Source organism: Schistocerca nitens, chromosome 6 (genome assembly GCF_023898315.1).
Source record: "Schistocerca nitens isolate TAMUIC-IGC-003100 chromosome 6, iqSchNite1.1, whole genome shotgun sequence".
Classification (NCBI taxonomy): Eukaryota; Metazoa; Arthropoda; class Insecta; order Orthoptera; family Acrididae; genus Schistocerca; species Schistocerca nitens.
In genome coordinates this window covers 453,943,704-453,957,980 of record NC_064619.1, presented here as the reverse complement: position 1 = coordinate 453,957,980, position 14,277 = coordinate 453,943,704, and the positions used below count along the sequence as shown (strand labels likewise).

Sequence of the window (14,277 nt, the reverse complement as noted above, 5' to 3'; positions counted from 1 at the left end):
AGTTCAACGCTCTTTGTGCTGCCAGGGTTCCAGGGTTGCCATAAGTTTCTCCAAGTGAAATTCCCTGATATTTCCCTGATTACCAGACAAGTTCTAGCATTTTTCCCTGGCAAATTTTGTGATTTCAAGGGTAAGTTAAGATGTAAGTTAACAATCTGTCTTTGCAGCTATGGTGCAAGAAACAATATTGAAAATGAGGAAATATCTAAAAAAATAAATAAATAAATAAAAAATCCTTGCAAGCAGATGGCATTTCTTGGTGTAAGCAAAAATCTTAAGTAGTAGCATCAACATCTTTTGTAACAAACTGTTTTTAGATGGAGAAAGCAAGCCACTTGGTATACGTGTTTCATTAAGACCAATGATATTATTTTATTTCAATAAAACGAAACACATTTGATGAAAAAAATATGCATTTCCTTGGAGTCGCAAAACAGATTTAAAATATCTTCACTGATTTCAGAAATAACCTTAGAAAACAGTAAGCCCCATGAAAGAAGTGTATAAGGCGAAGAAGAACAGTGTAAACCAACGCTGTAGGTGACCGCCAATGAAATGCTGGTTCCACTATGTTCGTTATTGTCAGTTATTACCTACTGTGTTACATCTATTATTTTACAGGTATTTTTTGATTTTTCTTTCAAGAAATATATGAGTACACAGCACACAAACTGCCAGTGGCTGGCACAATTTTCTTCTTCTTATCTTCCATACTTTCTAACATATAAACTACTTTTTAAATGCCAAAATGTACTAGAACAAATAAAATGTCTATAAAATGCCACACTATACAATGTACTTCTGGCGAGGCAGTTACAGTTCCTAAAATCCATCACCCATGGCTTCTGGCCTGCTGAGGAGCACCACAGTCCTGGGTCCATGGATAAACTATGAAAATCCGCTGCAATATGCCACACACAAACAGACCTGGCCTGCAGGCAAATTAATGAGACTAGATCCGAAGCGCAGTGCCTGCACATTAGTGGAAGCTAAGTGGCTTCAGATCAGCAGGTCTGATCAGTTACAAATATTCACAAAAAAAAGGCCTGCACTTTTGGCCTGGCACAGAAGTTCACTGTGTGGCCAGCTATTCATGAGCTACGGATAGCATGTTGATGAAATGAGACCACGGTGATCAATCCATGTAAAAGTTAACTTGTTCAAATATTCTGAGAATTAATAATAATGAGGATAGGTAGCAACTCACTGTAAAGATGATTGCTGAGTCACAGACAAGTATGTAGAAAAGACAATCACACTCTCACAATTGAAGTTTCAGCCATAGCTTTCGTCAGAAAATGAGAGCACACACACATTCACACAATCACTCAGATACAACTCATATACAAATGACTGCTGTCTCCGGCAGCTGTGTCCACAGTCTCTGAGAATCAGATCCAAACAAACCACTCCTCACACCATGCCTCTCATCGGCAGCTGCTAGACTAGTGGCAAGAAGTGTTGGCAGCAATGACTGCAAGCTGAGGGGAGTGGTAGGAAGTGGAGAAGCAGTAGTAATGAGGGAGTAGGAAGTGCCACACATACTCAGCTAGTGATGATGCATGACATCTCAGTAAAAAAAAAAAACATTTCATCTACTGAAACAAAAACAACATTTCTCCATTTTTTTTTTTTTTTTTTTTTGCCCAAATTTCCTTAATATTTCCCCGATGTGTTTGAAATTCCCTGATATTCCTGATTCCCAGAACCTATGGCAGTCCTGGCATCACATCAAGTGCAAGGTACCGTGAAACTTCCTTATTTCTTGTCAACAGCTGGCACAGAGGAGTTTACCACCTCGCTCACAAATTATTCTTGACTAGTAGGTTGGAGTTGCTAATTTTTGAAGATTTAGTTTCTGCCCTCACTAAGTATTAAATTACAGGTTGCTGCAGCTCATTATAAGTTCTTTCAATTGCGGTAACAGCCAGAAAAGACATACCATTGTTAATCACTCAACTTCAGGGTTTGACATGACAGTGTCATTTTCAATGTAGCTGTGGACTGTACTATAGTTATACAATTACATACAATGTGCTAGACATCAGGATTGGCTCAAATGGCTCTGAGCACTATGCAACTTAACTTCTGAGGTCATCAGTCACCTAGAACCTAGAACTAATTAAACCTAACTAACCTAAGCACATCACACACATCCATGCCCGAGGCAGGATTCGAACCTGCGACCGTAGCAGTCACGCAGTTCCAGACTGAAGTGCCTAGAACCACGTGGGCACACCAGCCGGCGACAGCAGGATACATGAACAAATTCTTAAACATTCTGATCCTACTTTGAAATGAGTGTTACAAACTGCTGAACATCAGGACTCGTGATAGTTCTGTGGAAAACTTTTGAGGTAGCTCCCATTTTCAAAGCACCACAAAGTCCCAAATGTGTATGGCCTTGCAACCAACTGCCATATGTAAACAGGCCACCGTGAGGTCGCCAGAGTAAACAAGTGTCAATGCATGTGTCTGCTGTGAAAACATGTCCCTGCTGCTTTTCCACACATAAGATACAACGTCACCCTTTAAGGAACGTGTCTTACTTTACTTGTGGAAATCCAGGTCATGTATAGTCTGTGTGCCTGCAACAGAAAGATAACTCCACCCACATTTGCTCTTTTAAGTGTGGAGCACCTTCTCACTCAGTGAATGTAGTTTTTTTTCTAGGCCATCTACCAGTATTAGTAACAAACAAATTCAGTACGTCCCTTCACACTACCCAAATACTGTGTAACATCAGGCAGACAAACTGTTTGTGACCTTACTCACTGCCGTATGCTGTGTGTGACTTCAGATGGGCACTGGCACTTCCATTACATTGCTTAATTGTGCCACTTACAAACAGCTGGGTTCGCCACAGTTGACAAAATCTTGCATGCAGCTTATTGGTATAACGGTCAGGACATTTCAGTGCTTGGTACATGTAGTTTGCCTGCCACATTCCAGTCTCACACCAGAACAGTGACATTTACAATTTTGTATTCACGAGACTGAAAATATTGTTGGGTTAGATTCATTTCATTTATTTGGTTATCATATACAGAAGAATGTACTTTATGTTTCTACTTTCCACTTTGAAGACCGTGTTACTCATTTGATTGAGGAATTTGCTGATTTATTTTCTGAAGGACTTGGCAGAGCAAATAATTTTGTGGTGCAGGTTACAGAGAAGGACAATGCGCAACCTAAGTTTTTTTGGGTGCGTCCTGTCACTTGGGTACTTCGATACAAAGTTGCAATTGAACTTAAAGAATGGTTAGTGAACAGGATTCTCACTTAGTATTGTAAATAAATAAATAAAAAATAATCGTACCAAAGCCTTCTGGAGGACTTAGTCTTTGTACTGACTTTAAAACCACTGTGAATCCACAAACAATAATTGATATTTATCTGTTGCCTCACCTTGAGGAATTAATGGACAGGCTTGGTGCAGGAAGCTATCTTTCAAAAACTGACTTGTTATGCATATTTGCAAATTCCACTAGATGAGAAGTCTCAAAAAGTGTTTGCAATCAACACACATTTAGGGTTGTTCAAATTTTTGCACTTACCCACTGGCAGCACTTCCGTGCCTGCCACATTTCGATGCTACTTAGAACAGCTTACTGCAAAAGTTCCATTCTGTTCAAATTACTTGGACGATATTGTGATGTCAGACCATACACGGGAGGAACATATCAGTAACCTTCATACGCTTTTTCAAGTACTTGCAGAAGTGTTGCCTGGACATATCTACCTTTTTTCAGACTGAAATTTGGTACTTAGGCCCTGTTCTTGATAACCAAGGGTTTCATCCCCTTCACTCACATTTTCTGGCCAAACAGTACCTCCCTGCCCCATGGAATGTCACAGAACTATAGTCAGTTCTCGAGAAGTTGACATACTACATTCATTTTATACCCAATGCAGCCCAGATTATGGCTCCATTGCATCCTTCGCACGGGAAGAATGTGTCTTTTGTTTGGGCCACGGAGTGTCAGGATGCAAACCAGAAACTTAAAAATGCCTTGTTTAGTGACAGATAACTTTTTCATTTCAATCCCACTAAGCCTGTGGTTTTGGCAGTGGACAATTCTTCATACATAATTGGAGCTGTGCTCTCACACAGATTTCATTCACACGACAGGCCAATTGCTTTTGCTTCCAGGTTATTGACCAAGACTCAATGTGACTGTTCTCAAATCAATAATGAAATGCTCACTATTATCTACAGAATGACAGAGTTTCACCAGTATCTGTTTGGTCAGAATTTTTACCTAGTGACAGACCATAAGCCACTTGAGTCTTTGTTTCATCCGTCCAAACCTGTTCTGCAGCACACAGCTCAGAAGCTGAAATGTTGGCCCTTGTTACTGTCACAGAATCAGTATGAAATATTGTGCTGGCCCACACTGAAGCATGCAAAATGCTGATGCCCTTTCTTGCCTTGCTGTTGGTCCTGATTCTGAATTTGATGCTACTGCCACATCTAGTTGTCAGCTCAATGCACAGGACACTTCACTTTTACAGACTTTTCCACTGAGCGATAAGAAAATTGCACAGGCCACAGAAGCAGATCCTGACTTGAGGCTGTTGTTACACTGCATCTGTACTGCTTGGTCTCATTCAGTGAAGGACATTCAGAATTCTTTTGTGCATCGATATTTTGCTCTTCGGAATAGCCTCTCCATCCAGCTTGGTATGATTTCACTGCAAAATGACTCTAGACAATGTCATGTGCTTATTCCTAAAGTGTTGCCAAAAGATGTATTGCAATTGCTCCATCAAGCACAATGAAAATTATACACACAAAACAGTTTACCGTGTCAGCACTTTACTTGGCCAAACACAGAATAAAAATATAATGATAAATGAATCATCAACAATACTATTATTTTTAATTTTGTTGCCCACAATGAACAGATGACATCACAGTGTTGCACTTGTGCTGAAACTCTATCGACCTCTCTGCAAATGTTTCCAGCTTGGCCAAAGTCTCAGTTGTGGTGGCAATGAGTGCATATAGACTTTTCTGGTTCCTTTTGGAACACTCATTGGCCTATTGTTGTGAGCTCTTTTAGCAAATATCTGTTTGTGATGCCCATAAACTCAGCTACATTGTGTAGTACCATTCAGGCTTTGTCATCTGTTTTTTGCTTGGAAGGTTTGCCTGAAGTGATGGTTACAGAGAACAGGCCACAGTTTAAGGTTCAGGACTTTAAGCAGTTTTGTACAGCCAATGGTATCACTCACGTTACCAGTGCTCCTTTTCATCCTCACGTGAATGGAGAAGCTGAACAATTTGTGCATATGTTCAAGCAACAGATGGATAAATATGTGCCTCCCACACACAGGAGCAAGTGCTGCTGCGCTTCCTCACAGCATATCACACCATCAACATATTACACCATCAACGTATCACACCATCAATGGCAGAACTTCTGCCTGGTCAGCACCACCACATGCTGCTCCAGTTGCTGTACCCACCTCAGCACACAGCCCCCCCCCCCCCCCCCACTCTCCACAAGTATCGCTTTGTGATTAATGATTCTATTCTTTTCAGAGTTTTTGGTTGTGCCAGGTGCTGGGAGAGAGAAACAATTCTTCAAAATTTGGGTGCTTCATGTACTTAATTCAAGCTCTTGCTGAGCAACCATCAGAACCAGATTCATGTTTGTCAATTGCAAGAGTCTTCCACAGATTCGGGTCCTACCAGGATCTTGCAGCTGGTGCAGCTGCCCCTGGGTGCCTCTTTCGCACCACCTGCAGAACCAATCGCCTTTGCTGCCACAGCAGCTCAACTTCCCAGCACTCATCCCGATGCATGCCAAGGACCAGGCACCATCATTATTATCACTGCCTTCTCCATTTTTCATCACACTGGCTCAGGAAGAGGGTGGATGCCTTTCCAGGGGTTTTCCCGCCGATGTTCCACTTGGAGTGCAGGACGGATATTGGGGTGCAGCTGGGGGCTTAGTGTCAGTCCCAGGTGTGGCTCCTGGCTACTCATGCCACCCAGCTTCCTGTCTAAAGCATCGACTGCACACCAACCAGTGCAGCACTGCGATATGGCATCAAGAAGGTGCTGACCCATGTGCCAATGGAAAAAGTGGGCAGCGCCTCACCTCCAGGAAGACAGAGTTCAGCACCCCCTGTCGATGCTGATTTAACCAACCAGCCTTCACTGGTCAGCCTAATTTGGTCACAGTCTTCGAGAGAATCAATACCGAGCAATAGGAAGACAATACTTAGCCTGCACTCTGTGAGTGCTAATAGTTAATAAATGTAATTGCATGTACGAGGCACACTAAGTTTTTTTCTTTTTAGAAAGAAAATGTTCAGTTAATCTTAACTTGTTATTTACAGATGATTTTGGATTCCTGCCACCAGCCATCACAACTTCTCTCCTTCCTTGTTTGTGTTGGTGCTGACTCCCACAGTAGCAGACACAACAGAGGGAATAAGAAGAAAAAGAAGAGGAAGAAAGCATGGCTCCAATCAAAAATCAGCTTTTCAATCACTTTTCTCTGAATTCTCTGCTTCTGTATCCTGATCAGACAGCTGTTCACCTGAAAGTTGTGCAAACATAGTCTTGCAAACAAAAACCAAGCCCCTACCTTGGCTATGCATGTCAACCTCCTCCCTCTTGTATCCCAGGCAATGGACAATAAAATATTAATGGGTGGATACCTTTGCCAGTGTATGTATAAATATATTTATATTCTGGACATCTAAAATGTTTTCAGTGGTCTCAAATACCTCACTTCCTTGTACATCTATCTACTGGCTAATTAGCTCTCACATATACAGTTGTCATTCCAATTCTGATCTGATTAATTATACAACTGGGCTGGGTATCATCTTCTTTTCTTATGACCGATGCACATTTACAAATTATTATTGTGGATTGCTAAATTATTATGGTGGACTGCAAAGAGCACTGTGATGATAAAGTAAAAATTGAATATCGTAATACCTCACACCGAAGTTTAAGGCCTTGAAGTTCTTCTGGTTTGCAGTTGGCTTTGAGTCTCTGCAGCTCACTCAGTCTTTGCTGCTTACGATCTCCTGGAGGCACTGATGAGTCAACAAGGTTTCCGCTGTCACAGGTATCCGGTGCAGAAGTGTTTGTGTCAGTGTCAGAAGTCGCTTGAGGCTGCTGATGCTGCTCTGAAGTTGGTGGTTGCGAAGTGCGAGGGCAGTGATTCTCACTGGGTTGTGTACTTGGTGTGGACCCTTGTGCTTCCTGAAATGAATTTTTCTTAAAATAATTTTTTACTTAATAAAATACTAAAACTACATGTAATTAATTTTGTTAATGACATTCAAATATTTACTTTTCTACCAGAAAATTTTTGACATGGCCATGTTTAGTACATTTGTGACTCTAAATTGAAAAAACACGTTTATCTGCTTTTATCCAATTAAAATTCTACTTCTGATAATAAGCATTCCTGAATCAATCAAAACAGTTTTCTCCCAAATTACAATTGTGTGCTAGACTGGGACTGAATCTGGAAACCCCTGTCTTTAGCAGGCAGTGTGCTCTCAATTACATTATCTCTTCTCCCTTAAGGGACTAGTGGCACATCAAGACAGCCTTTGTGCATTGTAGAAAGTAAATAGAGAAACAACTGACTACTTTAAGTTGGCAACAAGGCAAGCATGACTAACTTAACTGGTAAGGCATGGGTTCTGGGTTCAGTTCCATTTTTAACCTGTCACAGAAATTTTAACAATAGTGCATATACAACACAGGATAAAAGATGTTTTCTCAAAATCAAGCAACATTGGTAATGTCGGCATGAAGAACTTTTCCTATTTTGGTTGCTATTTGTCTAGCATGGGCTGCAAAAAGTGGAAGGTAAATGTCCTTACCTGTGGCTGTCTGTCATGTTCAGTATACGGTCCTCTCCTAAACAGCACACGAGCAAGGTCTCGAGGTCCCGACGGTGACAGTGCAGTGCGATAAGCTGTTGACTCACTCCACACTTCAATGTCAGTGTTTCCCTGACTGGATTCTCCTGATTCACCACTTCCAACTTCTTGTGTCATTAGTACCTCACATCGCATGATGTCACAATAATCAGCTAGGCATACTGCATCTTCAGCCTGTTTGGAAACTTTGCATTAGATTACACATAAAACATTCTTAAAGAAAAAAAATTTAAAATTTCCCCCAGAAAAAAAGCTGATAAAATTCCCAGAAATGAAAAAACATTAATTAAAATGACAGCTTTTCCCCCAAACTTAACTGAAAGTAAATAAGCTTCCAAAATGCAAAGCCACTAATACAAATTGACCAATAACTGATCGACAATCAATTAGGTTCTTTCATATCTGTGTCAATAAGTAAGTCAAATCAGTGGTACATATAAATTTCACACTTTAGAGGTTATCTATCCTGACGGTCTAATTTATTTGGTACCAGTTTTTGACAATTTTCTGCAAAATCTCTCATATGTTGTGACTTAATATAGTGGACTGAATATAATATAAGGTATGAGAGGGTGCTAAGAAATAATGCCTCAGAAGTTTTTACTTGAAAATTTTGAAGTTTTTAGAATAAAACAAACATTATTAAGATTCTACATCTTTATTCTTCATGTCTGCATATTTATTTCTCAATATAGTGACCTTGGTGACAAACACAAATTTCTCCAGACACACCAGTATGTTGATACCACTATTGTAGAATGTTTGACTTTGTTGACAGAGCCACAACCTCACCTCTGGTTGCACTGCTTCATCACTATTAAAGTTAAATCCTCAAAGGTGTCCTTTAAGTTTTGGAAACAGATGAACTTCAGATTGGGCCAAGTTGGGAATGTATAAGGATGATCGATGACAGTGAACCCAAGGCGTGAGATTGTTGCAGATGTCATAGCACTTGTGTGTCATCTGACATTGTCATGCTGAAGGAGAGGGTGCTCCAGGTGTGGAAGAACTCTTTGAATTTTAAACTTGATTACTGCATGCTGTCTCTCATGCACCAACATAGTTATGTTACACACTTCCCTGTTACACACTACAATTTGTGTCATCTAACAACAGGGGGCTGTGAATATGTAAACTCCAAGAATAAAGATGTAGAATATTAGAAATGGTATTTTTTTTAAGGCTTTAAGTTTTCAAATAAAAAATTCAGAGGCATTATTTGTCAACGTCCTCTCACACAAAACAATAGGAAAACTGTGCAGATGCTGTTGGAAGAATGGGAAGCAATATGGAACATGCTTTACTATATAATCCTTTGACGTCAGTAATTCACTTAGGTCTTTAGCTGACTTTGTTGTCAAAAACGTATGCAAAGAGAAAGCAGAGGGAAAACTGGAGCTGGAAATAATGCATCATCATTTGGTCCCCACTGAAGTGAACTGTGTGCATCACAGACTGACTGATGAGTGACCTTGGAACTCATTGTTTCCCCAACTGGAAAATGACGTACTCATTCATGATTGGATAGCATGAAGATCATTGGTGTCTTCCATCCACTGCTGGATATAGTCCTCTTTCAGACTTGTACATGCATTACTATCTTTAGCTTTTTGCATCCATGTTTGCCCTGTTAGTTTCTTTATGTTGTCAATCCATTTTCCATTAGATCATCCCCCAGGTCCTTTCTTAACACAGGGAATCTAACACAGAATCAGCTTTGTCCATTCATTTCTCATCATTTCATCTTGTTATATGCCCAGCACACCTCCAGTTCAGTTTAGTAATACTCACTATCATGTTTTCAACTTTCATCTCTTCTCTTATCCGTTTGTTTGTCTTTCTGATTCTTCTTATTATTACCCACCATGCATCTTGCCAGTTTTTGAACTGTTTGTCACTTGAATGTCTATGTTTCAATTATGTGAGTAAATACTGGCTGTGTACATGGTATAGACATTCCACTTTCGGCTCACTATAAATTTATTTCCAAATGCAGCATTCCTTTTCACATATGAAGTCCTGGTCATAATTACGCTCCTGTTAATTTCTCTGAGTGTCCACCTACATGAACAACAATACTTTGCAGTTTGCAACCACTGTGTAGTGCATCACATAAGGTATTGTCAACTGTACAAGTTAATGGAGCTGCTTCCTGTTCCATTCACATACAGGGCATGGGAAGAATGGTTACTTAAACACCGCTATGTGAGCTGTAACTAGTTTAACCTTGTCTTCAGGGACACACACACACACACACAAATGGCTGTCGCTGTCCTTTCAGAGCAATGTGATGTCACTGCAATGAGTAGCGAACACAGGTGGGGTGAGTAGTTGGGTCCAGAAGAGATGTGAGGTGGGGAGGGGGAGGGACAGCAGGTTAGGGATGAGAGAAGATGTTGTAGTGTTGCCTGTAGTAATGTGCAGAGATGTGGTGGGGACAGGATGATGTGCTGCTAGATGCAGCGTTTGGAGAGTTGTGTTGGGGAGGTGGTGGTGATAGAGCGAGGGGGGGGGGGGGGGGGGTAGGAAAAAAGTGAAAATAACCTTGCAGAGGGGATGGGAGGAAAGAAGGCATGTATGAGACTGGAATGAAAGCAGGGAAGCGAATAGAGGCAGGTGGGGTACAGGGCCTAGTGAAGGTAGAGGCCCGGGGGATTGTGGGAACAAAGAAAATGTTGCAGGATAGTTACCACCTGTGCAGTTCAGAAAAGCTAGTGTTGCTAGAAAGAACCCAGATGGCATGGTATGAAAAGCAGTCATTTAAATCCAGCAGACCACACTGTGCATCATGCTAAGCAAAAGGTTGGTCCAGCTGTCACTTTTAAAATGTGCCTGTCTGCTGCTCACTGCCTCCTCTGTGAGCTCACTGCCTCCTTCATCTGGTGAATAGCAATCTATCCAATTCATGTAGTTTTTCAAATTTGTATTTTCCATTGTTTTGGTTTTAATATGTTCCTTGACTTATCACTTAAGGTTGCTTCTTGAAACTTTAAAAGTGGACTTTCACAGGATAATTTGCATCTGTCTTTCTTCAAACTATGCAAGTGGGGTTTCACGGGTTAGTTTACACCTATATTCAGGTGTCTGCCAGTTAAGTTTTTCAACATCCCCAAGGTACTCTTCCATGGGTCAAACAAACCTGTGACAATTTGTGCTGTCCTTCTTTGTATATGCTCAATACCTCAAAGTTGGTTCGGGTTCTACACACATGGGCAATATTGTAGGATGAGTCTGCTTGTTTCTTTAAGTTGTCTTTAGTACATAATATTGTCATGTGCTTCTACACTGATATTTACTTCTTGCTATTTGCATAGAAATTGCACATTATTTTCATCTTACTGTAATTGTAGGCAACATGGCGGTGAAAAAAGGTACGCGAAATTCGAGTTCTGTGGAAATCATGAAACAAAATGATTTTCTATGCAACCAGTGCAGAAAAACTAGTTTAATCCAACCAGGGAAATGTTATTGCTGTAAGTTAAAAGTAAAAAACGTACATGAAATCATCACAAGATCGAAAGCAAGTGAAAAGACGGAAGCAAGTTCAGTGCACAAGTGTAAACATTGTGACGGATTTCGTATTGTGATATCCGCAAGAAATAGTGAAATAGAAGAACTAAAAAGGACTGTAATCCAACTAGAGAAACAGTTGGAAAATCGGGACTGAAATAATCAAGAAGAGCATTATCAACACAAGCTCCAAACAACATCGGACACCAGTGAAGTAAACGAAAAAAGTACAGCAGCCACAAGCACTAAACTTGGACATATCAAAGTAACTGCTTCAAACAAAACTCCAAACGAGTCTGGAAACAGTGTAGCTGAAAAACAAGTGAGTCCAGAAACTATTAAAAAACAGCAGGAGTCACGTTCCGTGAAATCTACTAGTGTTTCAAAACATGACCAACGCAAAAAAGACAAAAAGTACTAATTTTTGCCGATAGTCACGGTCATCAACTGGCGGAAAAAGTGACAGACAAACAGTCAAACCTAAGCGTACAAGCCTTTATAAAGCCTGGGGCAGGAATGGAAGAAGTTACGAAGTCTCTTGCAAAATCATGTGAAAACCTTGACTTCAATGACTGTGTCGTGATTTGTGCAGGCATAAACGATGTTGGCAGAGATAAAGGTAAAATACTCATCACAGTTCTCAACAGTGTGCTGCCCAAATTAAACAAAACAAATGTAACTGTGGTAAATCAACCCCATAGGTATGACTTACTGCCCTGCTCATGTGTAAACAAACTGATAGAAAGAGTGAACATTGAGATAAATGAACTGTGCAAAAAATATCCTTATGTGAATCTAATAGATGTCAGTACATTAAACAGAGACATGCATACCAGTCACGGCCTACATTTGAATTACTATGGTAAACAGTTCTTGGCTGAAGAAATCTGCCGTCTTGTAAACAAGAGTGACAAGAAGCACAAAAAGATTGCAGGTCAGAGTACCTTGGAGAAATGGATCACTAGGGAAGCCTCATCTCACCCAACTAGAAGAAACATCAGGCAGCCTCTTCATCTGAATGATTTTTTACTGCCAAAAGCAGTAGCTACAAATTGCACAAACAAGAAACACTTAAACTGAAGGTAGGTGGTACTGTAGATTTTCCCACAAATTCTGTAATAAAGATCTTTCACCAAAATGATCAGTCCCTAAGCAATAAAGTAGAAGAACTAAATATTTTATTAATGCATGAACTAGAGGATATTTCCGTAATGTGTCTTTCAGAACACTGGCTTGATGAGAACTTAATTAAATCTGTCTGCCTACACAATTTCACTCTGGCCGAGTATTATTGTAGACCTAGTGGTCACTATGGAGGTGTAGCCATATATGTAAAAGATAATATAGAGTTTACTAAAATAGATAATGTTACCTCCCTAAGTTGTGAATAAGACTTTGAGATGACAGTGATAAAAATTCCGAAATTAGGTTTGATAATAGCTACAGTGTACTGCTCTCCAACGGGAAAGTTTGAGGTATTTTAAGAAAAAATGGAAATTTTCTTAAAGAAGCTGCATAAAACAAGGTGTGATGTTGTAGTATGTGGTGACTTTAACATAGATTTTCTTAGTAAATGTAAACAGAAAACTGCCCTTGGCAATCTCATTAAAACACATAACCTTACAGCCACAGTTAAAGTTGCAACGAGAATAACACCAACCAGTCAGACAGGTTTAGATCAAATCCTGATTGATAAAGAGAAATTGGAGTGGTCAGTAAAAGTGTTTAACGCAGGATACAGTGACCACAAAGCTCAAATACTTACCACCACAAAGGAAGGAAGACCAGTTAAGAATAACTTACTAAAGGTCAAGAGAAGGATCTACAGGCAGAAAAGCATTGACCACTTTAACTCACTATTGCATACTGAAGACTGGTCTGATGTCTATGAAAAGCAAACTCTGAATTCGAAATTCAATATTTTTCTAGAAAAAATGGTAAAGCATTTTGATACAGCCTTCCCTCAAAAAATGGTAAATATAAGAGAGAAGACAAGAGGAAAGGGTTGGATTACTAAGGGAATCAGAACTTCTTGCCAGAAAAAAAGGGAGCTCCACATAATGTGCAAAGAAAATAATGCCACTGAGGAAATGCATACTCACTACAAAACATACACTAAAATCTTACAAAAGGTCATTAAACAGGCAAAAAGAATGTACAATGATTACTACATAAATAATTCTACAAATAAAGTGAAAGCTATGTGGGACATCATTAAAAAAGAAACTGGCAAAAATAAGAGAACTAAGGAGAACATTGTCTTGATACACAAAAATAAAAAGATTTTACAGCCTACAGAAACAGCAAACATATTCAACAAATACTTCACTGGGATAGCTGAAAATTTAATAAAAACTAATTTTAGTTCAACTCAGCATCAAGTGGTAAACAAGTGCAACAGTAATAAATTTTCAATGTTTGTGGACCAAGTAAGCAGGGAGGAGACATTGAAGGCTGTCAGAGAACTAAAGACAACATACTCAGCAGGAATTGATGGTATACCGAACAGAATCCTAACACTCTGTATCCAAAATATAATTGACCCCCTTACTCACTTATGCAACTGTTCCCTAGAGTCAGGCATCTTTCCAGATCAACTAAAAACATCAAAAGTCATCCCTATTTTCAAAGCCGGTGACAAAGATGAAGTAATAAACTATCGTCCCATTACATTAGCATCCTGTTTCTCAAAAGTAATAGAAAAAATTATGTGTAGTAAGTTGTTAAAGTTTATAAACAAGAACAGTGTGCTATCTAATACTCAACATGGCTTTAGAAGCAAGAAATCAACGGAGACAGCAATCTATGAATGCATATCTACTGTATTAAAAACAATAGATGAAA

The 14,277-nt window shown here is 39.7% G+C and overlaps 1 protein-coding gene across 2 annotated transcripts in view; it reads right to left on the bottom strand.

Annotated features, from left to right (window-relative positions):
• LOC126263049 (uncharacterized) overlaps nucleotides 1-14,277 on the bottom strand; it is a 161,513-nt gene that overhangs the window by 97,616 nt on the left and 49,620 nt on the right. For both annotated transcript variants that reach the window (XR_007546806.1, XM_049960024.1), the window contains exons 4-5: nucleotides 7,864-8,097; nucleotides 6,962-7,231 (exon numbers count right to left, since the gene is read on the bottom strand). Coding sequence is in view for 1 of the 2 variants with exons in the window: in XM_049960024.1 (XP_049815981.1) it covers nucleotides 6,962-7,231; nucleotides 7,864-8,097 (504 nt within the window). In the remaining variant the exon portion in view is untranslated. The remainder of the gene's footprint in view (nucleotides 1-6,961; nucleotides 7,232-7,863; nucleotides 8,098-14,277) is intronic.